Source organism: Salmo trutta, chromosome 22, assembly GCF_901001165.1.
Source record: "Salmo trutta chromosome 22, fSalTru1.1, whole genome shotgun sequence".
NCBI lineage: Eukaryota > Metazoa > Chordata > Actinopteri > Salmoniformes > Salmonidae > Salmo > Salmo trutta.
Window position 1 is genome coordinate 34,618,034 of NC_042978.1, and position 26,025 is coordinate 34,644,058.

Sequence of the window (26,025 nt, forward strand, 5' to 3'; positions counted from 1 at the left end):
AGGGAGGGCAGAAGCAGGTTGATGTTTTATTGTCATGAATCTTGCGCTGGAGGCAGATCTGAGCGAATTCCACTAGACGGGCCAGCTGCAAAATTGGCTACATCGTAAAAATCCATGAAAACAAAAACTTATTTAAGGTTAGGGTTAGGCTTTAGGAAGAGCAGTGTGATTAGGGTTATGTTAAGGTTAGGTATAAAATCTGATTTTATGACTTTGTGGCTGTGCCAGCTAGTGACCACTCTACACAGCTGCCTACAGGGCAAGATTCATGACAATAAATGCCAACCTGCAGGGAAGAAGGGAGGGGAGAAGAGATAAGGGAATGGTGAGGGGAATAAAGCATGTGGCAGAGAGGGGAAAGAGGAGATGGGAGGAAAGAGGGTACGGAAAGGAGGAGAGAGGGAAACTGATTTTGTAGAGGAGGATATGCTAAGAGGGCTCTCTTTCTCTCTGTCCTCAAGCGTTGTGTGTAAGGAAGGATGGCCCAAAAGAAGACAAGATTTGGCAAGAGCTCTGGAGGGCCTGCAGGGATGTGTTGGGTTTTATCACATTCTCAAGGAGGGATGATACTATCCCTTTGTGGTTAAAGGGGAAGTTGCTGAATGTGGAGGCACTGATTGGCTAAAGGTTGTATGTGTGTGGCAGTGGCTGGATCTGCTTTGTGGCTAGTTACCACAGAAATGCCCCACCCCATGCTGCTGCTGCAGACAGCTGTGTCTACCACTTTGCACAAGGCAACGGGAACTGCCAAATGAAACTGTCATTAGGGCCTAGTTGGTGTGTTTTGGGCAATCCATGGGAGAGAACTACTTTATTTCTGACCTCAGTGGATTAGTGTTACGGTATAGCCAAACTTCCATACTTTTTCCATACTAGAACATGAAATATGGTTTGGTAGTAGAATTTGTGTTACTTTCAGTACTGTCAAACGTTTCTCACGTCATATACTGATGGAGAGGATCTAGTCTGCCTAGTAATTTGTCTGAATCTTCTCAATGGAGCAGTAGTAAGCTAGCCAGGCTAGTGGCTAATGGCTACAGCGCAAGACATTTTTGAGAAGCAAGTGAGAGGAGAGAGAAAATAGGGAGATTACTACATTACTACAACCATAGAGATTATTCAAAATAAAAAACTGAAATATAACATTTACATAAGTATTCAGACCCTTAACTCAGTACTTTGTTGAAGCACCTTTGGCAGTGATTACAGCATTGAGTCTTCTTGGGTATGATGCTACAAGCTTGGCACATCTGTATTTGGGGAGTTTCTCCCATTCTTCTCTGCAGATCCTCTCAAGCTCTGTCAGGTCTCTCCAGAGATGTTAGATCAGGTTTAAGTCCGGACTCTGGTTGGGCTACTCAAAGACATTCAGAGACTTGTCCTGAAGCCACTCCTGTGTTGTCTTGGCTGTGTGCTTAGGGTCGTTGTCCTGTTGGAAGGTGAACCTTCACCCTAGTCTGAGGTCTTGAGTGCTCTGGAGCAGGTTTTCATCAAGGATCTCTCTGTACTTTGCTCTGTTCATCTTTCCCTCGATCCTGACTAGTCTCCCAGTCCCTGCCGCTGAAAAACATACCCACAGCATGATGCTGCCACCACCATTCTTCACCGAAGGGATGGTGCCAGGTTTCCTCCAGATGTGACGCTTTGCATTCAGGCCAAAGAGTTTAATCTTGGTTTCATGAGACCAGATAATCTGGTTTCGCATGGTCTGAGAGTCCTTTAGGTGCCTTTTGGCAAACTCCAAGCAGGCTGTCATGTGCCTTTTACTGAGGAATGGCTTCGGTCTGGCCACTCTACAATAAAGGCCTGATTGGTGGAGTGCTGCAGAGATGGTTGTCCTTCTGGAAGGTTCTCCCATCTCCACAGAGGAATTCTGGAGCTCTGTCAGAGTGACCATCAGGTTCTTGGTCACCTCCCTGACCAAGGCCCTTCTCCCCCGATTGCCTAGTTTGGCAAGGAGGCCAGCTCTATGAAGAGTCTTGGTGGTTCTAAACTTCTTACATTAAAAATGATGGAGGCCACTATGTTCTTGGGGACCTTCAATGCTGCAGATCTGTGCCTCGACACAATCCTGTTACGGAGCTTTACGGACAATTCCTTCGACCTCATGGCTTGGTTTTTGCTCTGACTGTCAACTGTGGGACTTTATATAGACGTGTGTGCCTTTCCAAATCATGTCCAATCAATTGAATTCACCACACGTGGACTCCAATCAAGTTGTAGAAACATCTCAAAGATGATCAATGGAAACAGGATGCACCTGAGCTCAATTTCGAGTCTCATAGCAAAGGGTCTGAATGCTTATGTAAATAAGGTATTTCATTTGAAAACGTTATTTTTTTAATGTTTTGTCATTATGAGGTATTGTGTGTGGTTTGTTGAAGATTTTGTATTTATTTAATCCATTTTAGAATACGGCTGAAACGTAACGTAATTGTGGAAAAAGGGAAGCGGTCTGAGTACTTTCCGAATACAGTACTGGGCTATATGTAGTGTGTGTGCATGCACACGCGTGTGTCTGTTTGTGTTTCTGTATGTTTACTTTTATTCTCACAGACACACATTGTAGATTACAGGAGACAGTACAGATTCTCCTGTACACTATGTTCTGTATGTACAGTATCTGTATCTTATTGATAGTGACATGTATTGCTTGTTACCATAAAAAAATTGCTAACGTCAAACAGATTTTGTTGTCTTTTCAAGGCCAACTGCCAGGCAAGAATAGAATGGCTGAATCCCAAATGGCACACTATTCCCTATATAGTGCACTATTGAATACAGTGCCTTTTTGGATGTTGACCATGTCTGATAGAGCAGCTCTATCAACAGCATTTAAATGGAAATGACTCGAAGAGAGAGGAGAGGAGAGAGAGAAGACAGAGAGAAGAGGAGAGAAGACAGAGAGAAGAGGAGAGAAGACAGAGAGAAGAGGAGAGGAGAGAGAGAAGACAGAGAGAAGAGGAGAGGAGAGGAGAGAGAGAAGAGGAGAGAAGACAGAGAGAAGAGGAGAGGAGAGAGAGAAGACAGAGAGAAGAGGAGAGGAGAGGAGAGAGAGAAGACAGAGAGAAGAGGAGAGGAGAGAGAGAAGACAGAGAGAAGAGGAGAGGAGAGAGAGAGAAGACGGAGAGGAGAGAGAGAAGACAGAGAGAAGAGGAGAGAAGACAGAGAGAAGAGGAGAGGAGAGGAGAGAGAGAAGACAGAGAGAAGAGGAGAGGAGAGAGAGAGAGGATGATTGTCACGACATCCAATCAGAATATGGTTATTCAAATCACTTATATTTATATGGAAATATGTCTATTTATATTATCCGCTGTTTGGAGAATGTCAGACTGCCATTTCTGTGTGTTTGTCAAATGCCTCCATGGACAGGACAGTCTATCATTGGTACTTATTGTGGAAAGTGATATTGAGTCATGGGTCCTCCAACAGTAACATTATCATCCAAGTCACGACGTACAGTGTGTTGTACTACTGATAGCTGGTGTATTTTCCCCATCCAGCTACTCTCCAAATCCAACACTCTGAACAGAGAGATGACAAGAGGTTAGTAGCATCCTAACCTTGCGTTGAGATCTCAGAGACAACATGCAAGTGTTACACATCATTTAGGCTGAATGTTCAGGAATCAGGAGAGACTGTATTTATCCTACTGTATCATCTTGTTCTCTCTATGGGAACTCACAGAGTTTTATGAGCATGAAGTTGAATCTCAAAAGTGTTTCCTTGGTTCCTCATGATCTTGATCTCCTCTCCCAATATTAATAATAACTTGATAAACTCTTTTTAATACAGGTAACAAAGTGCTTCATCGTAAAATAATGCAAATAAAGTACTAACAAAGACAGGAGAAAGGAGAATGAAAGAAGATAGCTAATTAGAATCATTGTAGACATTTAGTAGACGCTCTTATCCAGATCGACTTACATGAGCAATTAGGGTTAAGTGCCTTGCTCAGAGCACATTGGCAGCATTTTCACTTTGTTGGCTCGGGGATTCGAAAAAACGTCGTTTTGGTTACTGGCTCAACGCTATTGCCTGCTATGCTGCTTGTCGCCCCACATTAAAAGCATCTTTATGAAAGTAAGTCTTCAGCAGGCAGCTCTCAATGCTCTCCTCTCTCTCTGACGTATTGAGAAGGAAACAAGGAGAGAGGATTCACCCTGCATCTGCTTGGCTCCAGAAGCAATTTGTCTGTCTGTCCTGTGTGTGTAGGAGTGAAGAGTAACTCTGAAATCTGGGTCGTTTGTAACACTGCCTAATCGACCAATTACTCGCCTATTAAATATTATCTTTTCTTCAAACACACACACACACACACACACACACACACACACACACACACACACACACACACACACACACACACACACACACACACACACACATTTCCATTAAACACGGTGCTGGTCCATCTAATGGATGAAGCAATGACACACACAAACAGCCACGCTCTGTATCCCTGAAGCTGATACAAACACTAGCGGTAGCCCCAGAGAAAGCTTTAGCCAGTCTCCTTCCTGTGGCCTGATGAGGCTGGGGTTTAGAGGTCAAAGTTGACTCCTGCAGCCTGGTGCTTCTGGTTCTCTGTCTGCTTGGCCTGTCTGAGTGTGTGTGTGTGTGTGTGTGTGTGTGTGTGTGTGTGTGTGTGTGTGTGTGTGTGTGTGTGTGTGTGTGTGTGTATGGTGTTAGCTCGCTCTACCTTTCCAGCCAACCACGACAACAGAGGACGGTGGCTCTTATATATGCAATGAAGGAGAGAGATGGAGGAAGAGGAGGGGAGAGGAAGGGAGGGATGCAACAGAGGAGATATTTAGAGAGAGGATGGGTATATGGATGGCAAGAGAGAGGTAAAAGCAAAAGACAAGGAGAGATGGAGATAAAGAAAAGAGGATATATTTAGATAGAGAGACAGAAAATACGGGATAGAGAAAAGAGAGGTTCATTTGGAGGTGGCTAGGTTGTTAAGCTGAGTATAGCAGGATTTAAAAGTCCCTTTTTTCCCCAACACCTTTTTGTCTGTCAGCAGAGAGAGGGAGAACAGCAGCCAGCCCCATTAAAGGGAATCACAATCTAACGTTACTTAGGGCTGTGATGGTCATGGAATTTGGAATGACGGTTATTGGTCAACCAAATGACTGCGGTCTCCGTTATAATCGTAAACAAATTTACGCACATTTCTCCTCTCCTCTGCTCCTGACTGCATATGCTGTTGCTGCATGGAGGGAGGTGTTGCCTAGGCAACCAAAGACTCCTTTGCTACAACACCTTGCTTGTTTCAGCAAGGAGCAACAAAGTTTCATCACAATGTAAAGTGTCCATGTTACTGTGGAAACGGACTCAACGCCACTTCATGCCTGGCCATCTCTTCTTCAGTCAGCTTTGTTCCAGTAAAACATGTTTTAAAAACGGTTTAAAGCGGTTATGGCGGTTATTTTATTTTTATGACAGTCTTCATCCATCATCGTCGGTTACAAGGTAATACGGTAATTGTGCAAGCCCTAAACACAACACCGCCCTATAGACACTTCAATAGGGAGGGGGATCTACTGTAGAAAGTCTCCCACTCGGTCTTTTCTAATAATGGCTTCTTCACTCACTGTGGGCCTCATTAGCTAGTGAATGCCAGCTTCATTCATTCAACCAGACAGACTGTGTTAGTAGGACTGAGTCTATCTGTCTATGCATGACTGGATATGCACGAGTGTTCTAACAGTGTGTGTGTGTGTGTGTGTGTGTGTGTGTGTGTGCCTCGCTGTTTCTTTGGGGGCCACTTGAGTGGTCCCCTCCCTGCCTGTTCTAAAGTGTCCCTCTGGGGGACATGAGGCCCTCCACAGCCACACACACACACACACACACACACACACACGCACACACACACACACACACACACACACACACAGGAGGGCTGTCAATCAAATATTGATGAGAGGTCTGTAACCGTCATTACAACAGACCTCCTACCCACCTTCACAGAGTGTGATCTCTATGGTACAGTAACAGTAATCTAGTGGGGCATTGGCTGATCCTGAGGTCAATTGATCCCTTGGTGATCACTCTCTGTCTCTGACAGGTAGACTACAGCAAGGGACCATGCACACACAGTACACTACACACACATACACACACACACACAGTACACCACACACACACAGTACACTACACACACACACACACACACATGCACACACAGTACACCAAAACACACACACACACAGTACACTACACGCACACACAGTACACCACACACACACACACAGTACACTACACACACACGCACACCACACACACACACACACAGTACACTACACACACACAGACACACACACAGTACACTACACACACACGCACACACAGTACACCACACACACACACACACACAGTACACTACACACACACAGACACACACTATTGAGCGCCAATACGGAATCATTGACGAGTTCCCCTTTCACCAGATGGGGCTCTATGATTACACGTGTGTGACTGTGAGGGTTGGGCGATATTGCGAAAATTTGATTATTTGATGTTTCTGAGTAATACAAGTTCTACATACAGTATGTTTATGTAGGACTGCAACACATTCATTCTAAGTGGTTTTAATGGGCATTTCTCCATTCTGATTGCTTTATACTGTTCAACCCAACTTTAACCAAAAATAATAGGGGGACAAAACTGACAGTGAAGTAGTAATATTTGAAGAACATTCCATAGGAATGAAAATCCTCCTTTGTTGCCTCTTACTCTGGTACTTGACCAATGGTTGCAATTTGAATAGTTATTTGTTCCTTTCCAGCATAAAAAAGTAAAACATTTCCTGCACTAATTTGTTATCATTTACACACTGTGCCACATTTATTTTGTCTTAGCATGCCTCTATTTCGTGCCTCTATTTCGTGCCTCTATTTCGTGCCTCTATTTCATGCTTCTATTTCATGCTTCTTTTTCGTGCCTCTGTTTCGTGCCTCTATTTCGTGCCTCTATTTCGTGCCTCTATTTCGTGACTCTTTCGTGACTCTATTTCGTGCCTCTACTGTGTATTTTTGGCTTCAGTTGCAGTTCTTACTGTTGCCACTAGGGGTAGTTGGTTGATTTCAGAGGATCTATTTGGCAAGCTTGCCCTCCCGAAGTTGTTGACTTGCTGTGCTAGAAAGTTATCTAGTGTGTTTGTGTGAGTGTCCCTAGACCAGGGGTGGGCAACTCCAGTCCTTGGGCGCCAGAGTGGAGTCACACTTTTTCTCCATCCCTAGCAAACACAGCTGATTAAACTAATTACATTCTCAACTGAAGATCAGTCTGTCTTTCATATAGCTCTCAGTATAACGTCACACACTGCATCTGGAGAGACTGACAGAGATCTAAAACACACATCACAAAGATCATCAGCCTTTGATACACCACACACTGTGCACACACACACTGACACACACACACGCACACTTGAAAAGTGTACAAACAGGCCTATTTGCTGTGTGTCATGTATAATGGGATGTGTCATGTGCAATAGGAGGGGGTCGACAGATAACGACATCATCGCTTAGATCATCTCTGTGTGAGAGCAGAGGACTGTGGGAATTTACATGAGAGGGGGAGAGAGAGAGAGATTGTGTGTGTGTGTGTGTGTGTGTGTGTGTGTGTGTGGTGTGTGGTGTGTGTGTGTGTGTGTGTGTGTGTGTGTGTGTGGTGTGTGTGTGTGTGTGTGTGTGTGTGTGTGTGGCTGTGTGTGTGTGTGTATGGTGTGTGTGTGTGTGTGTGTGTGTGTGTGTGTGTGTGTGGTACTGTAAAAGCACTGAAATCCTGTTTATTTTCTCGCCAGCAGAAATCTCTTAACCTGTCAGGAGTCAGATGAGTCAGTCTGACTGGGAGAGAAATGCATCCAGGCATCAACACACACACAGCTCCTCACAAAACTACATTTACATAGCTAAAAATATCTCAAGTGTTTAAACCATTTTACAGGGAGGGAGGGAGGGAGGGAGGGAGGGAAAGCTAATCAGCAGCAATAGTGTTAATGACACTGCAGATCTCTCCTTCTGTCTCGTGCCTCTCTTCCTTCAGACTGTATGAGTGTGATGTGATTATCTGATGGCATATTGAACGGAATCTGATCTGATTAGGGGGTCAGAAAGAGGAGGGGGTGCTGAGAGCCCTCATTCCCCCCTCCAGACTCTGTTCTCCCTATCTGTACCCCAACTCCTTCAAATCCTGTTTAGAGGGCTCACAAGAGAACCAGAACACACACTTACACAGACCACTGCAGGAATCATCTGCTCATTCGTGGTAGGCTAAATCTGCAACAGTAGAACATGATTGGCAATGTGTTCAGTCTCTCCTTTACATTCTCTAGAGCCATAATCCATAGTCGCTCACCTCTGTATGTGTCTGTCAGACAGCAACAGTGGTAGGCCTGATCACCGACAACGACCGTGTGGTGCCAGGACAACAACCTCTCCCTCAACGTGATCAAGACAAAGGAGATGATTGTGGATTACAGGAAAAAGAGGACCGAGCACGCCCCCATTCTCATCGACAGGGCTGTAGTGGAGCAGGTTGAGAGCTTCAAGTTCCTTGGTGTCCACCACCAATAAACTAACATGGTCCAAGCACACCAACACAGCCGTGAAGAGGGCACGACAAAACCTATTCTGGAGACTGAAAAGTTTTGTATGGGTCCTCAGATCCTCAAAAGGTTCTACAGCTGCACCATCGAGAGCATCCTGACTGGTTGCATCACTACCTGGTATGGCAACTGCTCCGCCTCTGACCACAAGGCACTACAGAGGGTAGTTTGTACGGCCCAGTACATCACTGGGGCCAAGCTTCCTGCCATCCAGGACCTCTATACCAGGCGGTGTCAGAGGAAGGCCCTAAAAATTGTCAAAGACTCCAGTCACCCTAGTCATAGACTGTTCTCTCTGCTACCGTACGGCAAGCGGTACCGGAGCGCCAGACCCTCTGAAATCGACCGACTACTAATTATTGTCATGAAGATTTTTAGGGTTGTTGACGAAATAGAGGCATACTAAGACAAAAGAAAAGTGACACATTGTGTAAATGATTACTAATTAGTGCAGGAAATGAAGAAATTTACGAAAATGCTGGAAGTGAACATTGTAATTGAGGAAATAACTATGCAAATGGAAATCATTGGTTGAGTACCAGAGTTTGAGGCTACAAAATATAATTTTGATTCCTATGCAATGTTCTGCAAAATGGACTACTTCTCTGTCAGTTTTGTCCTCCTAATATTTTTGGTTGAAGTTTGATTGAACAGCATAAAGCAATCAGAATGGAGAAAATCTAATGAAAACCATTAGAATAAATGTGGTGCCATGCTCTACCCATAAAGCACAGTTAGAACTTCCATTATTCAGAAACATGAAATAGCAGGAAATACCTTCACACTGTCCAAAATTTTAGAAATACTGTGTGATATTTTGGCCAAATCGCCCAGCCACACACACTCACACAGCCAGGCATCCCCAGTTGAGTCAGCTATGTGTCTGTCTGTCAGATGTGAGAACAGATGTGTGATGTGATGATGAATGAGATCAGACAGAATCCTATTTGGCCTTTAGAGACAGAGGAGAGGAGGGACTAGACCGATTCAGCCTGGGATTGGCTGGGCTGTTACTCTGAGCGAGTCCTATCCAGGCTGTGATTGGCTTGTCGTGGCCTGTCTAGTCTGTGATTGGCTGGGCGTGGCCTATCCAGGTTATGATTGGCTAGGCGTGGCCCACTGTGTTATAAAGTGGATTAGAGCTGTGGTTATGGATGACATCCTCTATATAATCTGATTAGATTAGACTAGATTAGCAATGGATACAGGATTAACAGCTAATTAGGGGATATAACAGCAGCTCCCCTTTATTCTATGAGCTGGGTTTGGTGAAAACCTCACCCACTGTTTCACCCGTACTATCGGTGCTTAGACTTGATGGATGGGATACACAAACAGTTGATTGGTATACACTAGAGGTCGACCGACTATGATTTTTCAATGCCGATACCGATCATTGGAGGACCCAAAAAAGCCGATACCGATTAATCGGCCGATTTTTATATATATATATATTTTTGTGTAATAATGACAATTACAACAATACTGAATGAACACTTATTTTAACTTAATATAATACATCAATAAAATCTATTTAGCCTCAAATAAATAATGAAACATGTTCAATTTGGTTTAAATAATGCAAAAACAAAGTGTTGGAGAAGAAAGTAAAAGTGCAATATGTGCCATGTAAAAAAGCTAATGTTTAAGTGCCTTGCTCAGAACATGGGAACATATGAAAGCTGGTGGTTCCTTTTAACATGAGTCTTCAATATTCCCAGGTAAGAAGTTTTAGGTTTTAGTTATTATAGGAATTATAGGACTATTTCTCTCTATACGATTTGTATTTCATATACCTTTGACTATTGGATGTTCTTATAGGCACTTTAGTATTGCCAGTGTAACAGTATAGCTTCCGTCCCTCTCCTCGCTCCTACCTGGGCTCGAACCAGGAACACATCGACAACAGCCGCCCTCGAAGCAGCGTTACCCATGTAGAGCAAGGGGAAAAACTACTCCAAGTCTCAGAGCGAGTGACGTTTGAAACGCTATTAGCGCGCACCCGGCTAACTAGCTAGCCATTTTCTGGTCCCGTGTGGCTCAGTTGGTAGAGCATGGTGTTTGCAACGCCAGGGTTGTGGGTTCGTTTCCCACGGGGGACCAGTGCGGGGGGGGAAAAAAACAAATGTATGAAATGTATGCATTCACTACTGTAAGTCGCTCTGGATAAGAGCGTCTGCTAAATGACTAGAATGTAAATGTAAAATGATTTCACATCGGTTACACCAGCCTAATCTTGGGAGTTGACAGGCTTGAAGTCATAAACAGCGCAATGCATTGCGAAGGGCTGCTGGCAAACGCACGAAAGTGCTGTTTGAATGAACGCTTACGAGCCTGCTGCTGCCTACCATCGCTCAGTCAGACTGCTCTATCAAATCATAGACTTAATTATAACATAATAACACACAGAAATACGAGCCTTAGGTCATTAATATGGTCGAATCCGGAAACTATCATCTCGAAAACAAACGTTTTTCCTGTCAGTGAAATACGGAACCGTTCCGTATTTTATCTAACGGGTGGCATCCCTAAGTCTAAATATTCCTGTTACATTGCACAACCTTCAATGTTATGTCATAATTACGTAAAATTCTGGCAAATTAGTTCGCAACGAGCCAGGCGGCCCAAACTGTTGCATATACCCTAACCCTGCGTGCAATGAACGCAAAATGACACAATTTCACCTGGTTAATATTGCCTGCTAACCTGGATTTCTTTTAGCTAAATATGCAGGTTTAAAAATATATACTTCTGTGTATTGATTTTAAGAAAGGCATTGATGTTTATGATTAAGTACAGTCGTGCAACGATTGTGCTTTTTTCGCAAATGCGCTTTTGTTAAATCATCCCCCGTTTGGCGAAGTCGGCTGTCTTTGTTATGAAGAAATAGTCTTAACAGTTCACAACGAGCCAGGCGGCCCAAACTGCTGCATATACCCTGACTCTGTTTGCAAGAGAAGTGACACATTTTCCCTAGTTAAAAGAAATTCACGTTAGCAGGCAATATTAACTAAATATGCAGGTATAAAAATATATACTTGTGTATTTATTTTAAGAAAGGCATTGATGTTTATGGTTGGAGCAACGTGTACCTAAGTGATTATATGCAACGCAGGACAGGCTAGATAAACTAGTAATATCATCAACCATGTGTAGTTAACTAGTGATTATGATTGATTGATTGTTTTTTATAAGATAAGTTTAATGCTAGCTAGCAACTTACCTTGGCTTCTTACTGCATTCGCGTAACAGGCAGGCTCCCCGTGGAGTGCAATGTAAAGCAGGTAGTTAGAGCGTTGGACTAGTTAACCGTAAGGTTGCAAGATTGAATCACCGAGCTGACAAGGTAAAAATCTGTCGTTCTGCCCCTGAACAAGGTAGTTAACCCATCATTCCTAGGCTGTCAATGAAAATAAGAATGTGTTCTTAACTGACTTGCCTAGTTAAATAAAGGTCTAAAAAAAAAAAAAAATTGGCGAAATCGGCATCCAAAAAGACCGATTTCCAATTGTTATGAAAACTTGAAATCGGCCCCAATTAATCGGCCATTCCGATTAATCGGTCGACCTCTAGTATACACAAACACACACACACGTAGACACACACACACATCTAGGGCCCTATAAAATCCGTGATGCTGAGAACATTAAAGGTGTACTATGCAGAAATCACTCCACCATTTCCTGGTTGTTAAAATTGTAATAGTTCACCTAATTTCAGTGTACGTGACAAAACAAGCAATGTATAGTGTAGACAGTCATTGTACCATCTAAACCGCTGTGAAATATATTTACCTTAACCGAAAATATTGTATTTTCAGCTGTTTGAAGCTGGTAGACTCAAAAACTAAACTTAAGAATGTGAAGCATATAACTATTGCACATAGAACAGATCTATCACTTCTTAGACTTGCTTGCAATGAGAATGACTGTAACGGTCGTCGTACGTAATGGACCAAGGCGCAGCGGGTTGAGTGCTCATCTTAACTTTATTTGAACACTGAACAAAACAAAACAAAACAAGAAAACGATCGAACGCACAGTATTGCAGGCTACACACACAGCTATGCAAAAACAACTTCCCACAAGGGACATGTGAAAACAGGGCTACCTAAGTATGACTCCCAATCAGCAACAACGATGTACAGCTGTTCCTGATTGAGAGCCATACCAGGCCAACACAAAGAAATACACAACATAAACAGAGCATAGAACTAAAATATGTCATGTTTTCATTTGAACCTGAAATAAAATCATTTCAGTAGTCCTCTAATATGATTCATTTTTTTCTAAGTCGCATAGCTCATTAGTACACCCTTGTGGTTGAATATATATGTATCTATTGTTGGTCCTAGGATACAAAAATGTATAATGTGGAACAAATAAATACCATTAAAGGAAACCTTACAACTTACAACAATGAACACCTTGTGAAACAGCTGTGAAAACCAACCTGGCAATATTTTAGATTTTAATACATAAACGTTTATATTTTTTGGTACAGTTGTGTCATTAATTTATTTTCACAGATATTTTGTACACTCACATGGCAATCATAGACTAAAATACTGAATTCTGGTGTGTGGAATATAGAGGAGGGAGTTGCTGTGTGGGTGGGAGGTTCTGCCTGTCACTTGTTCTCAACAGGCAGCCAGTCTCAGAAGGGGGACTTGAAGAGGGAGACTGCAAAGTCCAGGTACTGCTGCTCTCTTTGTTCTGAGTGTTTGCAGTGCTAGTGTTTTTAGTTCATCTGTGTATCTCACATATTATGTGCCCAATATGATAGAGCAACACAACTTTCTTAGTAGATAATGACAACATGACAATAACAGTAGCTGTAGATGATGTAATGAAAAGTTGGAGGGTGGTTAGTAATGGAGGACGTCTGGGTGTTGGGCAGAACCCCTAGGTCCTGGAGAACAGGAGCAGATATAAGGGAACAGGGTAGGAGACACAGACGTAAACAAGCAAACACACAGGTTGCACTTTACTGTGAGAAATGTTGATGGATTAGTGCAGTGTTATAAATGGGAGATATGTACTTTTCAACACTTTTGGAAGGTATAGCCTACCTCAAGCTGGTCCCCCTCCGACTGAGAGCACAGAGAATCAGACTGATCCAAAATCACTGGTTCTGGTGAATGGGATACCTCCTGGGGGGCTTGGACAGTCGAAGGTCCTAAAGTCATTTGGAGAGATGGTTCTAGGGCGTCAGTGCTTTCAGTGGTCGACCGTTCAACTGCTCCATCTGGAGAAGATTGTTGGCTTCCACCGAGGTAACCCTAGGAAGACAGAGAAAAATATCAGTGTAGGGAAATTAAAACTAGCTTCAGGTTATTTTGTGTTCAAATGCAAAAATGTATTATATGAGATTTTTTATATTCACCTTAACAGATGGTGACCCCAGCTAGGAGCGAAAGAGCAGCGAGGTTTCCCAGGTCTCGCCTTCCTTTCATCCTTCTTCCAAACCAAGTAATTCGCCTGGATGTCGTAGCACATGGCCGCCTGCTCCTGCACCTTGTCCATGTTCAGTCTGAGCTTGATTGAAAACAGGAATAAATGCAATTATATTTCATATTACAAATACATTTCTTACATATCTGTTGGAGGGCCAGAAAATAAATGAACAGTGGACAAACATTTTTAGCTGGTCAAAAACCTCCACATCCTTCTCAGTCCAAGGCTGAAGGTGGTCCTCGAAGGCGTTCTGATCTGGATCCACAACATCCACCACATCAGGTGTTATACAAAAATAGCAATAGACAAACAAAAACACTAAGTCAATTATGGGTGAAGTGTGGGTTGAAGATGTCCATCATCCCCTTTATAGAAAATAGAAAATATTGGCTCATAATAATGTCTGGAATGGAGTCAATGGAATGTTACAGTATCAACCACATGGAAATCACGTGTTTGATACCATTCCATTTACTCCATTCCAGACATTATTATGAGCCATCCTCCACTCAGCAGCCTCCACTGAACTATATGTATTGCTAGCAACATGTAGATGACCAACTAGCTAGATGGAAAATAGTTGTTGAAAAATGGTTGTACATAGCTAAATCCGTCCAGTTATCTAATAGAAGTTAACTGCTTAACGTTACCCTGAATTGTGAATTTCTCTGAATGTTGCGCCTTTCGTCGAGATCAGTGGTGTCTTCATAGTACTTCGCCTGGTTGGAAAGATTAAAGAAAATCTCCTCGAGGGATGCCATTGAAGTGCAAGCTACATACAAACAGAAAGCTACAATAACAGGCACAATAGCTAGCTAGCTAACATTAGCGAAATAAAACTGGCTAGTTACCTGGCTAGCTAGCCAGCTACTGTAGCTGGCTAGCTGACTGGGCAGGCTGAGGTAAATAAGTACAGTTGCTAGCAATGTCAATCTAAAAACTTAAATTATTTATTCCTATTTAACAATCTTTTCTTATATAAAGACAAATATATGGTAAAGAAAGAGTGTTCTCTTTCCAGTCTTTTCGGTCCTCTAAAGCAGCAGGTAGTCAGCAGGTTGTCACCGTCAAAAATACCATCCTTGGAGAGCAATTCTGAGGTAATAATATAATAATATGGTGCGGACTGGCAAGCGCTTATGAGGTGAAATAATAGTAGAACTGCCTCCTTCCTTCACAACTGCTATGAGGTAAAATAGAGCCAAGCTAGAACTCATCGAATCCCATTGTGACGCAGGGGGGGGGACTTTTTGGAAGTGGGACATTATTTGGCATGGCAGGCCCTATACTTAGCTGTCTGTCTGTCTTTTTGCCCTCTCTTTGTTCACAAACCTCTTCGTCCACAAACATCAAACCTATTCTTTCTTTCTATCTATCTCCTCCTCCTTTCTTCTCTCTCTATCTCTCTCTGTGCGTCATGTTGTTACTGTATTCCTGCTGCATTCCATCTGTCAGAGATCAGGCCGGTTATCAAAGGTGTGTGTGTGTGTGTGTGTGTGTGTGTGTGTGTGTGTGTGTGTGTGTGTGTGTGTGTGTGTGTGCGTGCGTGCGTGCGTGCATGTGAGTATGTGTGTGTGAGTAATCTCAGCACTTTCCATCTTAGTAATGGCTTCCCTGTGGGAGTCAATGTGACAGCTGCAGTAAAAATGCTGGTCCTACTGCAGGGAATGGCTATGATGCTAACCTGCAGCCCTTTGCAGACCAGGCTCAGTAGGCTGTAATCAACTACACTGCTGGGAATAGGAGGATAATGCTACCATGCTAACCTGCAGCCCTTTGCAGACCAGGCTCAGTAGGCTGTAATCAACTACACTGCTGGGAATAGGAGGATAATGCTACCATGCTAACCTGCAGCCCTTTGCAGACCAGGCTCAGTAGGCTGTAATCAACTACACTGCTGGGAATAGGAGGATAATGCTACCATGCTAACCTGCAGCCCTTTGCAGACCAGGCTCAGTAGGCTGTAATCAACTACACTGCTGGGAATAGGAGGATAATGCTACCATGCTAACCTGCAGCCCTTTGCAGACCAGGCTCAGTAGGCTGTAATCAACTACACTGCTGGGAATAGGAGGATAATGCTACCATGCTAACCTGGAGCCCTTTGCAGACCAGGCTCAGTAGGCTGTAATCAACTACACTGCTGGGAATAGGAGGATAATGCTACCATGCTAACCTGGAGCCCTGTGCTGTACCAGCAAAATATTATTTAGTAATAGCAGTTCTCCAATCCCATTTCAAATACTTTCTTTCTACTTGCTCCTCCTGATATAAGTGTACTTACAACTGTCCCAAACAGTAACATTTATCAGGAGTTGACTATAGTATGAATAGTATATTTAGCACATATTACTCTATGTCCAATTCCTAACCAAGGTTGTATTGTATGTAACTGTGCTGAGTCACCTTGTCCAACAGGCTGTGATGTGTTGGGCTCATACAGCATAACATAGAGGAGTGGTACTGCTGTTGTGATGAGAGCTGGATATACTGGAGCAGCCTAGCAGCCATCTGATGTCACACACACACCTGTACTCAGAGGCTCTGTGGCCGGGATGGGGAGTGGCTGTGTGTGTGTGTGTGTGTGTGTGTGTGTGTGTGTGTGTGTGTGTGTGTGTGTGTGTGTGTGTGTGTGTGTGTGTGTGTGTGTGTGTGTGTGTGTGTGTGTGGAGACAGACTAAGCTGTGATGGATAGGGTATTTAATGATGAGGAGGGCTGTAGAGGGCCTCAGAGTGATGTCTCCATCATCCATTATACTCCTACAGCTACAGCAGCATGGGACCCTGGGTAGGCAGTAGGCAGTCTAGTGATGAGGGCCAGCCCTCTCATAGCTTTACACATTCATAACATTATACTATGTCTGACTTAGACTGAGAGAGCGAGAGAGAGAGAGAGAGGGGGGGGGGGGGGGGGTTGGGGAGGTGAAAGGATGAGATAGGGAGAGAGAGAGAGAGAGAAAAGGTGTGTGTCTTTGTATTTGAGAAATACACACGCACACACCCAGACACCGTGGTGAGCAGCTCTTTGCAACGCCCAGCCCAGGTCACATCAGCTCCATTATCCCAGAAACCCTGGACCCATTCCAATTCACAAACCGCCCCAACAGGTCCACAGATGACGCAATCTCAATTGCACTCCACACTGCCCTTTCCCACCTGGACCAAAGGAACACCTATGTGAGAATGTTGCTCATTGACTACAGCTCAGCGTTCAACACCATAGTGCCTACGAAGCTCATCACTAAGCTAAGGACCCTGGGACTAAACACCTCCCTCTGCAACTGGATCCTGGACTTCCTGATGGGCCACCCACAGGTGGTTACAGTAGGCAACAACACATCTGCCACGCTGATCCTCAACACGGGGGCCCCCAGGTGTGCGTGCTTATTCCCCTCCTGTACTCCCTGTTCACCCACGACTGAGTGGCCAAACACGACTCCAACACCATCATTAAGTTTGCTGACGACACAACAGTGGTAGGCCTGATCACCAACAGCGATGAGACAGCCTATAGGGAGGAGACCTGGCCGTGTGGTGCCAGGACAACAACCTCTTCCTGAATGTGAGCAAGACAAAGGAGCTGATCGTGGACTACAGGAAAAGGCGGCCCGAACAGACCCCCATTAACATCGATGGGGCTGTAGTGGAGCGGGTCGAGAGTTTCAAGTTCCTTGGTGTCCACATCACCAACAAACTATCATGATCCAAACACACCAAGACAGTCGTGAAGAGGGCACGACAACACCTTTCCCCCTCAGAAGACTGAAAAGATTTGTCATGGGTCCCCAGATCCTCAAAAAAGGTCTATAGCTGCACCATCGAGAGCATCCTGACCAGTTGCATCACTGCCTGGTATGGCAACTGCTCAACATCTGACCGTAAAAATCAAATCAAAATCAAATTTTGTTGGTCACATACACATGGTTAGCAGATGTTAATGTGAGTGTAGCGAAATGCTTGTGCTTCTAGTTCCGACCGTGCAGTAATCTAAAAAGTAATCTAACAATTTCACAACAACTACCTTATACACACAAGTGTAATGGAATGATTAAGAATATGTACATATAAATATATGGATGAGCGATGGCCGAATGGCATCGGCAAGATGCAGTAGATGGTATAGAGTACAGTATATACATATGAGATGAGTAATGTAGGGTATGTAAACATTATATAAAGTGGTATTGTTTAAGTGGCTAGTGATACATTTATTACATCCAATTATGAATTATTAAAGTGGCTAGAGATTGAATCTGTATGTTGGCAGCAGCCACTCAATGTTAGTGATGGCTGTTTAACAGTCTGATGGCCTTGAGATAGAAGCTGTTTTTCAGTCTCTCGGTCCCAGCTTTGATGCACCTGTGCTGACCTCGCCTTCTGGATGATAGTGGGATGAACAGACAGTGGCTCGGGTGGTTGTTGTCCTTGATGATCGTTTTGGCCTTCCTGTGACATCGGGTGCTGTAGGTGTCCTGGAGGGCAGGTAGTTTGCCCCTGGTGATGCGTTGTACAGACCGCACCACCCTCTGGAGAGCCTTGTGGTTGAGGGCGGTGCAGTTGCCGTACCAGGTGGTGATACAGCCCGACAGGATGCTCTCGATTGTGCATCTGTAAAAGTTTGTGAGTGTTTTTGGTGACAAGCCAAATTTCTTCAGCCTCCCGAGGTTGAAGAAGCGCGGTTGCGCCTTCTTCACCACGCTGTCTGTGTGGGTGGACCATTTCAGTTTTCTGTGATGTGTACGTCGAGGAACTTAAAACTTTCCACCTTCTCCACTACTCTCCCGTCGATGTGGATAGAGAGGTGCTCCCTCTACTGTTTCCTGAAGTCCACAATCATCTCCTTTGTTTTGTTGACATTGAGTGTGAGGTTAATTTCCTGACACCACACTCCGAGTGCCTTCACCTCCTCCCTGTAGGCCGTCTCATCATTGTTGGTAATCAAGGCTATCACTGTAGTGTCGTCTGCAAACTTGATGATTGAGTTGGAGCCGTGCATGGCCACGCAGTCATGTATGAACAGGGAGTACAGGAGAGGGTTGAGAACGCACCCTTGTGGGGCCCCAGTGTTGAGGATCAGCGGGGTGGAGATGTTGTTTCCTACCCTCACCACTGGGGGCGGCCCGTCAACAAGTCCAGGACCCAGTTGCACAGAGCAGGGTCGAGAACCCAGGGTCTCGAGCTTAATGACGAGTTTGGAGGGTACTATGGTGTTAAATGCTGAGCTGTAATCAATGAACAGCATTCTTACATAGATATTCCTCTTGTCCAAATGGGTTAGGGCAGTGTGATTGTGATTGCGTTGTCTGTGGACCTATTGGGGCGATAAGCAAATTGGAGTGGGTCTAGGGTGTCAGGTAGGGTGGCACTACAGAGGGTAGTGCATCACAGTACATCACTGGAACCAAGCTTCCTGGCGTCCAGGACATGTATACTAGGCAGTGTCAGAGGAAGGCCCAAAAAATTGTCTAAGACTCCAGCCACCCAAGTCATAGACTGTTCTCTCTGCTACCGGACGGTAAGCGGTACTGGAGTGCCAAGTCTAGGACCAAAAGGCTCATTAACAGCTTCTACCCCCAAGCCATAAGACTGCTGAACAATTAATCAAATGGACACCCAAACTTTTACATTGACACGCCCTCCCTTTGTTTGTTTTTACACTGCTGATACTCGCTGTTTATTATCTATGCATAGTCACTTTACCCCTACCTACATGTACAAATTACCTCGACTAACCTGTACCCACGCACATTGACTCGTACCGGTACCCTTTGGATATAGCCTCATTATTTTTATTGTGTTACTTTTTATTTTTATTTTACAATTTTTACTTTAGTTTATTTAGTAAATATTTTCTTAACTCTTTCTTGAACTGCACTGTTGGTTAAGGGCTTGTAAGTAAGCATTTCATGGTAATGTCTACACCTGCTGTATTCGGAGCATGTGACAAATAAAATGTGATTTGATTTGAGGTTGTCTGTGTGTTATGTGGTGTGGCCTGGATAATGCAGCTTGTTGTCACATCTGACCCATGCAGCTGGCTTCCACAGGAGAGGATAGGAAGAGGCAGATTCACAGCTGCAGAGAAGCTCAAATCTCAAAGCCAAAGTCATGTTTGCAAAGAGGCTCATATAAGCTTTACACTATAGAATTAGGAATTAGAATAGAATAGTAATAACTTTCTGTGCCTTTATCATGTCATGATGCTATAGTACAGTAGTATTCATCTCGTCTATTCTCCTCTGTCCCCCTCTGCAGGTTGGAGTGGGTGGAGATCATAGAGCCGCGCACGCGGGAACGCATGTATGCCAACCTCCTCACCGGAGAGTGTGTGTGGGACCCCCCTCAGGGGGTACGTATCAAGAGGACAGGGGACAACCAGTGGTGGGAGCTGTTTGACCCCAACACCTCCCGCTTCTACTACTACAACGCTTCCACGCAACGCACCGTCTGGCACCGCCCGCAGGCCTGCGACATCATCCCCCTCGCCAAGCTACAGACGCTGAAGCAGCATACGGATGTTCCCTGCCCGGGAGGGGGAGGGACAGGGGGAGAAAGAGGGGGGCGGACGTCAGCTGATAACAGTCCGGGAAGGAGCAGTGCGGTCAGTAGAGAGGGGAGCACATCATCTTCACTGGACCAGGAACTGACCGCATCAGAGAAACAGGGGAACAGAGAGGAGGCAGACAGGTAACTGTAAACACTACACTGACCACAACCCTAACCATAACCCTAACACTACCACAACACTAACCCTAAACACTGGACCAGGAACTGACCGCATCAGAGAAACAGGGGAACAGAGGAGGCAGACAGGTAACTGTAAACACTACACTTCCCCTGACCATGACCCGACCACAATCTTAACTCTAACTCGACCAGAGAGAGGAGGCAGAGGGGTATCTAAGTCTTATACAGAACCATGACCACAACCACAAATCCTGTAGGTTCTCTGACATTCTATTTGACCATCTCTCTCTCACTCACCTCTTTCTCCCTCCCTAACAAGTCTGTCTTTTGCTCATTAGCTGTAATCTGCTGCAGTCTTCTGTGATTGGTGAAATCGCTTGGCCGGGGTCACAGTGTCCTGTAAAATGTGTTCTCTGCTCTTGTCTTTGCCAGAGCTGACAAACCAGCTCTCCTCTCCCTCTCTCACACACAGTATGTCCCCTTAAGAGTTAGTGTTCAGTGGTTTTGTATGGTTTTCAGAGTTCATTACAGTTTTTTCAATTGTTTAAGCACATTTTTGAAAACAGGGCCCGGTTTGTCAAAACACTACACACAATTAGCACAACCCTACACCAAAGTAGCACAACACTTCAGATCATTTGCTAAATGGAACACTTGTCAAAACTATACACGACTTCATGAAAACAATATTTTGTTACCATACGAAACACACATTTCATATGACTTCAATCTTTTTGAACCAGTTACACTGCTGTTGCTAACCTAAAACACTTTTAGCAAGTCTAATTGTCAGTGATTAGATTACTGTAAATGAAGTACACAGAAAGTGCAACTATACAAACACTACACCAATGCTGCAGACTGAGGAAAATATCATTTATTTCTCTCCATATACCCAAATCAGTCAACATGTCAACATGGAGAATCACAACAAAACATGTCCCAGTTTTCATGCTACTACAGTAGTGTGCATAACACTGTTAGCTCAGCAAACAGACAAACGTAAAATACTGTATCTGTCACGTTCGTCGTAAAGATGGGACCAAGGCGCAGCGGGAATGTGAATACTCATCTTTATTAAGATGAAAAACAAACACTTAAAACAAAACAACGACGAGAAAACAGTCCTGTGAGACATACACATGGAACAACTACCCACAAATCCCATAGAAAAAACACCCCTATTAAATAGGACCTTCAATTAGAGGCAACGAGGAACAGCTGCCTCCAATTGAAGGTCAACCCAATAAACTACACATAGAAATAGAAGACCTAGAAAGAACATAGAAATATACTAACATAGAACATACCCAACAAACCCCGAAACACATTAAACAAACACCCCCTGCCACGTCCTGACCAAACTACAATAACAAATAACCTCTTTACTGGTCAGGACGTGACAGTATCCAGTACAAGTTACAATTACAGTAAATAACAACAACAAACATAAAAAATAATCTGAAAAAAAACTGACAATATTGTACAGAAAATACTACAGTAAACATACTATACATTATCTCTTCGCCTAGCTGGATCTGGCCAGAGAATTTCATCAACATCACAAACAATATCCTCATTAGCAAGACAACGCGGGAAGAACCGTCTTGAATGTCGAATCCATCCTTGCACAGCTGTGGCGTCGACTTGGTCACAGGCGTCCTCCATGGCCTGAATGAGGGGTACCTGAGCCTGGGGCTGGAGATCGTAAACCTTCCACCGCCATGCAGAGAAAAACTCTTCCATAGGGTTTAGAAACAGAGAGTATGGTGGAAGGTATAGTACTGTCAACTGTGGATGGTGTTGAAACCAGTTCTGGACCAAAGCAGAGTGGTGGAATGACACATTGTCCCAGATGACAGTGTATTGCATCTGGTGCATTTCATTACCTGCTGTGACGATGTGGTGCAATCGGTCCAAAAATGCGAGAATGTGAGGTGTGTTGTAAGGGCCCATTTTGGCATGACGGAGGAGAACCCCATGCTGTGAAATGGCAGCGCAAAGGGTGATGTTACCCCCACGTTGCCCTGGGACATTGATTATAGCCCTGTGGCCAATGATATTTCTGCCTCTCCTTCTTGCTTTTGTGAGGTTGAACCCTGCCTCGTCAATATATATGAATTCATGCAGGATTTCCTCAGCATCCATCTGCAAAACTCCCTGAAATACAGTGAAAGACAAGATTGTGTAGTTCAGGACAGGTCTAGTATACAGTCAATGTAAAAAAGTCATGTGTGCAGTATGCAACATCACAGTGCTAAAGTGAACAATACAAACCTCCACATACTCATGCCACAGCCGTTTGACCCTCTCTGAATTCCGCTCAAAAGGCACTCGATAAAGTTGTTTCATTTGAACCTGATGTCTTTTCAGGATGCGCACCAGTGTTGACTGAGAGACCTGATGGACATTATTGAAAATGGCATGGTCACCGATAATGTTGGCTTGTAGTTCTCTGTGCCTTATAGCATTATTGACCAAAACCATGTTTATTTTCTCGCTCTCTCTTGTTCCTGCGTGAATATGGGCCCCCTTCCTCCTTGTCGTTCCCGACCCTCAATCCTATGTAGAGAATAATACATGTAACTTACTGTACAACGTCACAGGAAGGGGTATCACAAGTGCTGATATGGTGCATACAATAAGCTGCTGATTACTGTAACTGTAGACAGATCTTTTACCTGTTTTCCAGTCGAAAAGTCCTTATGACAGATGCCACTGTATATCTGCTAAGATTTGGCTGAACTCTCAGTCCAGCCTCCCTCAGCGTCAATCCGTGGTTCACAACATGGTCCACTAGTGTTGCACGAATGTCATTTGATAAGTTTGGTCCTCTTCTTCTTTGTGCACGTTCTCCTCCTGCTTCAGGTCTTCCTCGACCTCTGGCTCGGCCTCTGCCTCTTCCTCAACCTCCTTCTCCTCCTCCTCTGTGTGCTCCTCCTCTCACCCTCACTCTTCTTCTGACTCCTTCCATTGTGGTTGAAGGCTGGTGAACCTACCTGCTGCATTTTTATAGTGCTTAAACCTGATTGGTGTGTCTACAATTTAGCAATCATGTGTTTGTGCAGCTGATGGCTGTGTTTAACAGATTGGCTCATAGGTGTGGTAATTTGACAGTCAGTGCTTTGGAATTGCAAGGAAGTGACATCATGATATACTTCTGTGTCTGATGTATACAAGTGTGTTTAGTGTTTTGCAAATCACTGTGTGTAATGTTTTGAAAATAGTGTGAGGCTGACAATGTGCTTACAGTTGTGCAAATCTAGCCTTGTGTTTTGCTCCTTGAGTGTAAGGTTTTGCTAATTGTGGGAAAAGTTACATTTTAGTGTGTAAGCAATCGTAAAAAACTGTAATGTCAGTGGTGTTGGGCAGTGTGTGGTCCAGTACTAGTTGTTCTCTAGTACTGGTTTGTGTAAATTCACTCACAGGAGACAATGAAGAGGCATCATGCTCTCCCTCCTCTGTGAAAGGAAATTGGGCTGCAGCCAACCCCAGCATACAAAAATAAACCAGATACCGAGAGGCGGGACAGACAGCAGACTGACAAACCAGCAGTTTCCCTGTCACCCCTCGCTTTGTGACTGGCAGGCGCCTGTCCTAGATCCCTAGAAGATGCATATCGTTAATTCTAGCGGGAGAAGACTATACAGACTTTTCTGACTTGCGAATGTAAGCTTTTTTTGGGCTCCCGAGTGGCGCAGCGGTTTAAGGCACTGTAACGGTCGTCGTGTTGGATGGACCAAGGCGCAGCGGGTTGAGTGCTCATATTCACTTTATTAGAACACTTAAGAACAAAACAAGAAAACCAACAATCAGTCGTGCAGGCAACAAACAACCTCCCACAAAACCCCATGAAAACAAACTCCTAATTATAGGACCTTCAATCTGAAGCAATGATAACCAGCTGCTTCCAATTGAAGGTCCAACCCCAATAAACTAAACATAGAAATAGACTAGACTAGACAGAACATAGAAATACACTTACATAGAACAGTGCCCAAAAACCCCTGGAATACATAAATCAAACACCCCTCTACATACACACACAACCCGAACCATATAAAACAAATACCCCCTGCCACGTCCTGACCAAACTACAATAACAAATAACCCCTATACTGGTCAGGTCGTGACAGGCACTGCATCTCAGTGCTCGAGGCATCACTACAAACACCTTGATTCGTATCCAGGCTGTATCACAACCGGCCCTGATTGGGAGTCCCATAGGGCAGCGCACAATTGGCCCAGCGTCGTCCAGGTTTGGCCGGTGTAGGCTGTCATTTTAAATAAGAATTTGTTCTTAACTGACTTCCTTAGTTAAATAAAGGTTAAAAAATATAGATATTTTTAAATATATGAAAAAAAGCCTACTTTAAAAAAATTAAAAAAAGTAGACGGCTATTTTTCGAAAACACTGTGGTTTGTCTCCAAGATGGATTGTGGGTATTGACCTTGAGGTCCACAGAAAAAGACAACGATTCCATTTAGTAACCGTGGAGAAAGAGAGAGAGAGAGAGAGAGAGAGATGAGGAGACGTTTGAAGGAAAGACAAAAAACGAAGAGTCTGAATTTACTGAAGTAAAGATTGCCTTTGAGCCATCCTATTTCCCACTATGTCACTGTCTGCCCAGTAGTGTGTGTGTGTCAGGATTTCCATTAGCCGGTAATAGCCGGCTGTATTTGGAAATACCAGTAGATGTAAATACATTTGACCAGTCATGCTTATTGGTCTATAGGTTAATTTGCATAATTTTGGGGAATTAAATTGGTGTGTATGTATACAGATACAGAGTCTATGAGTGGAAAATCTGCCAGACAGCGCGAGAGCTGCTGCTACAGCTTCTCAAACAGCTCATTCGTTTCTGCTGGAGTGAAGCATGTGCTTTTATAAGCCCAATCATTGTGTAACAATTCTAAATGCAATCACGTGTTAAAAACAGTTTTGATACCCACGATTAAAAAGAGCTACTATTTTTATTTCTCTACTGGTAAATGAAGCGTGCTTTTCATTCGCCATTCAAGTGAATATTGGCAACAGTAGGCAGGCTTCAGCGTGTCACACACCACTTTGCAATGAGCTAGAGGCCATTTGCATTTTGAAAACTTAAAACATATACTTAATAGTTTGAAACCTGAACGTTTTACTACATATTATGAGGCATGTCTTACTTTGCTTCAAAGTAGCCTAGTCAAAATCCAACCAAACGTCCAGCTAATTATTTTATAAAGACTTCCATATTCCATTGAAACCAGTAGCCTATTTCT

General features: G+C 43.9%; 1 protein-coding gene across 2 annotated transcripts in view; it reads left to right on the forward strand.

Moving 5' to 3' along the window:
- LOC115158626 (rho GTPase-activating protein 39-like) overlaps positions 1 to 26,025 on the forward strand; it is a 166,408-nt gene that overhangs the window by 107,149 nt on the left and 33,234 nt on the right. For both annotated transcript variants that reach the window (XM_029707795.1, XM_029707796.1), the window contains exon 2: positions 20,329 to 20,760. In XM_029707795.1, coding sequence (XP_029563655.1) covers positions 20,329 to 20,760 — 432 coding nt within the window. The remainder of the gene's footprint in view (positions 1 to 20,328; positions 20,761 to 26,025) is intronic.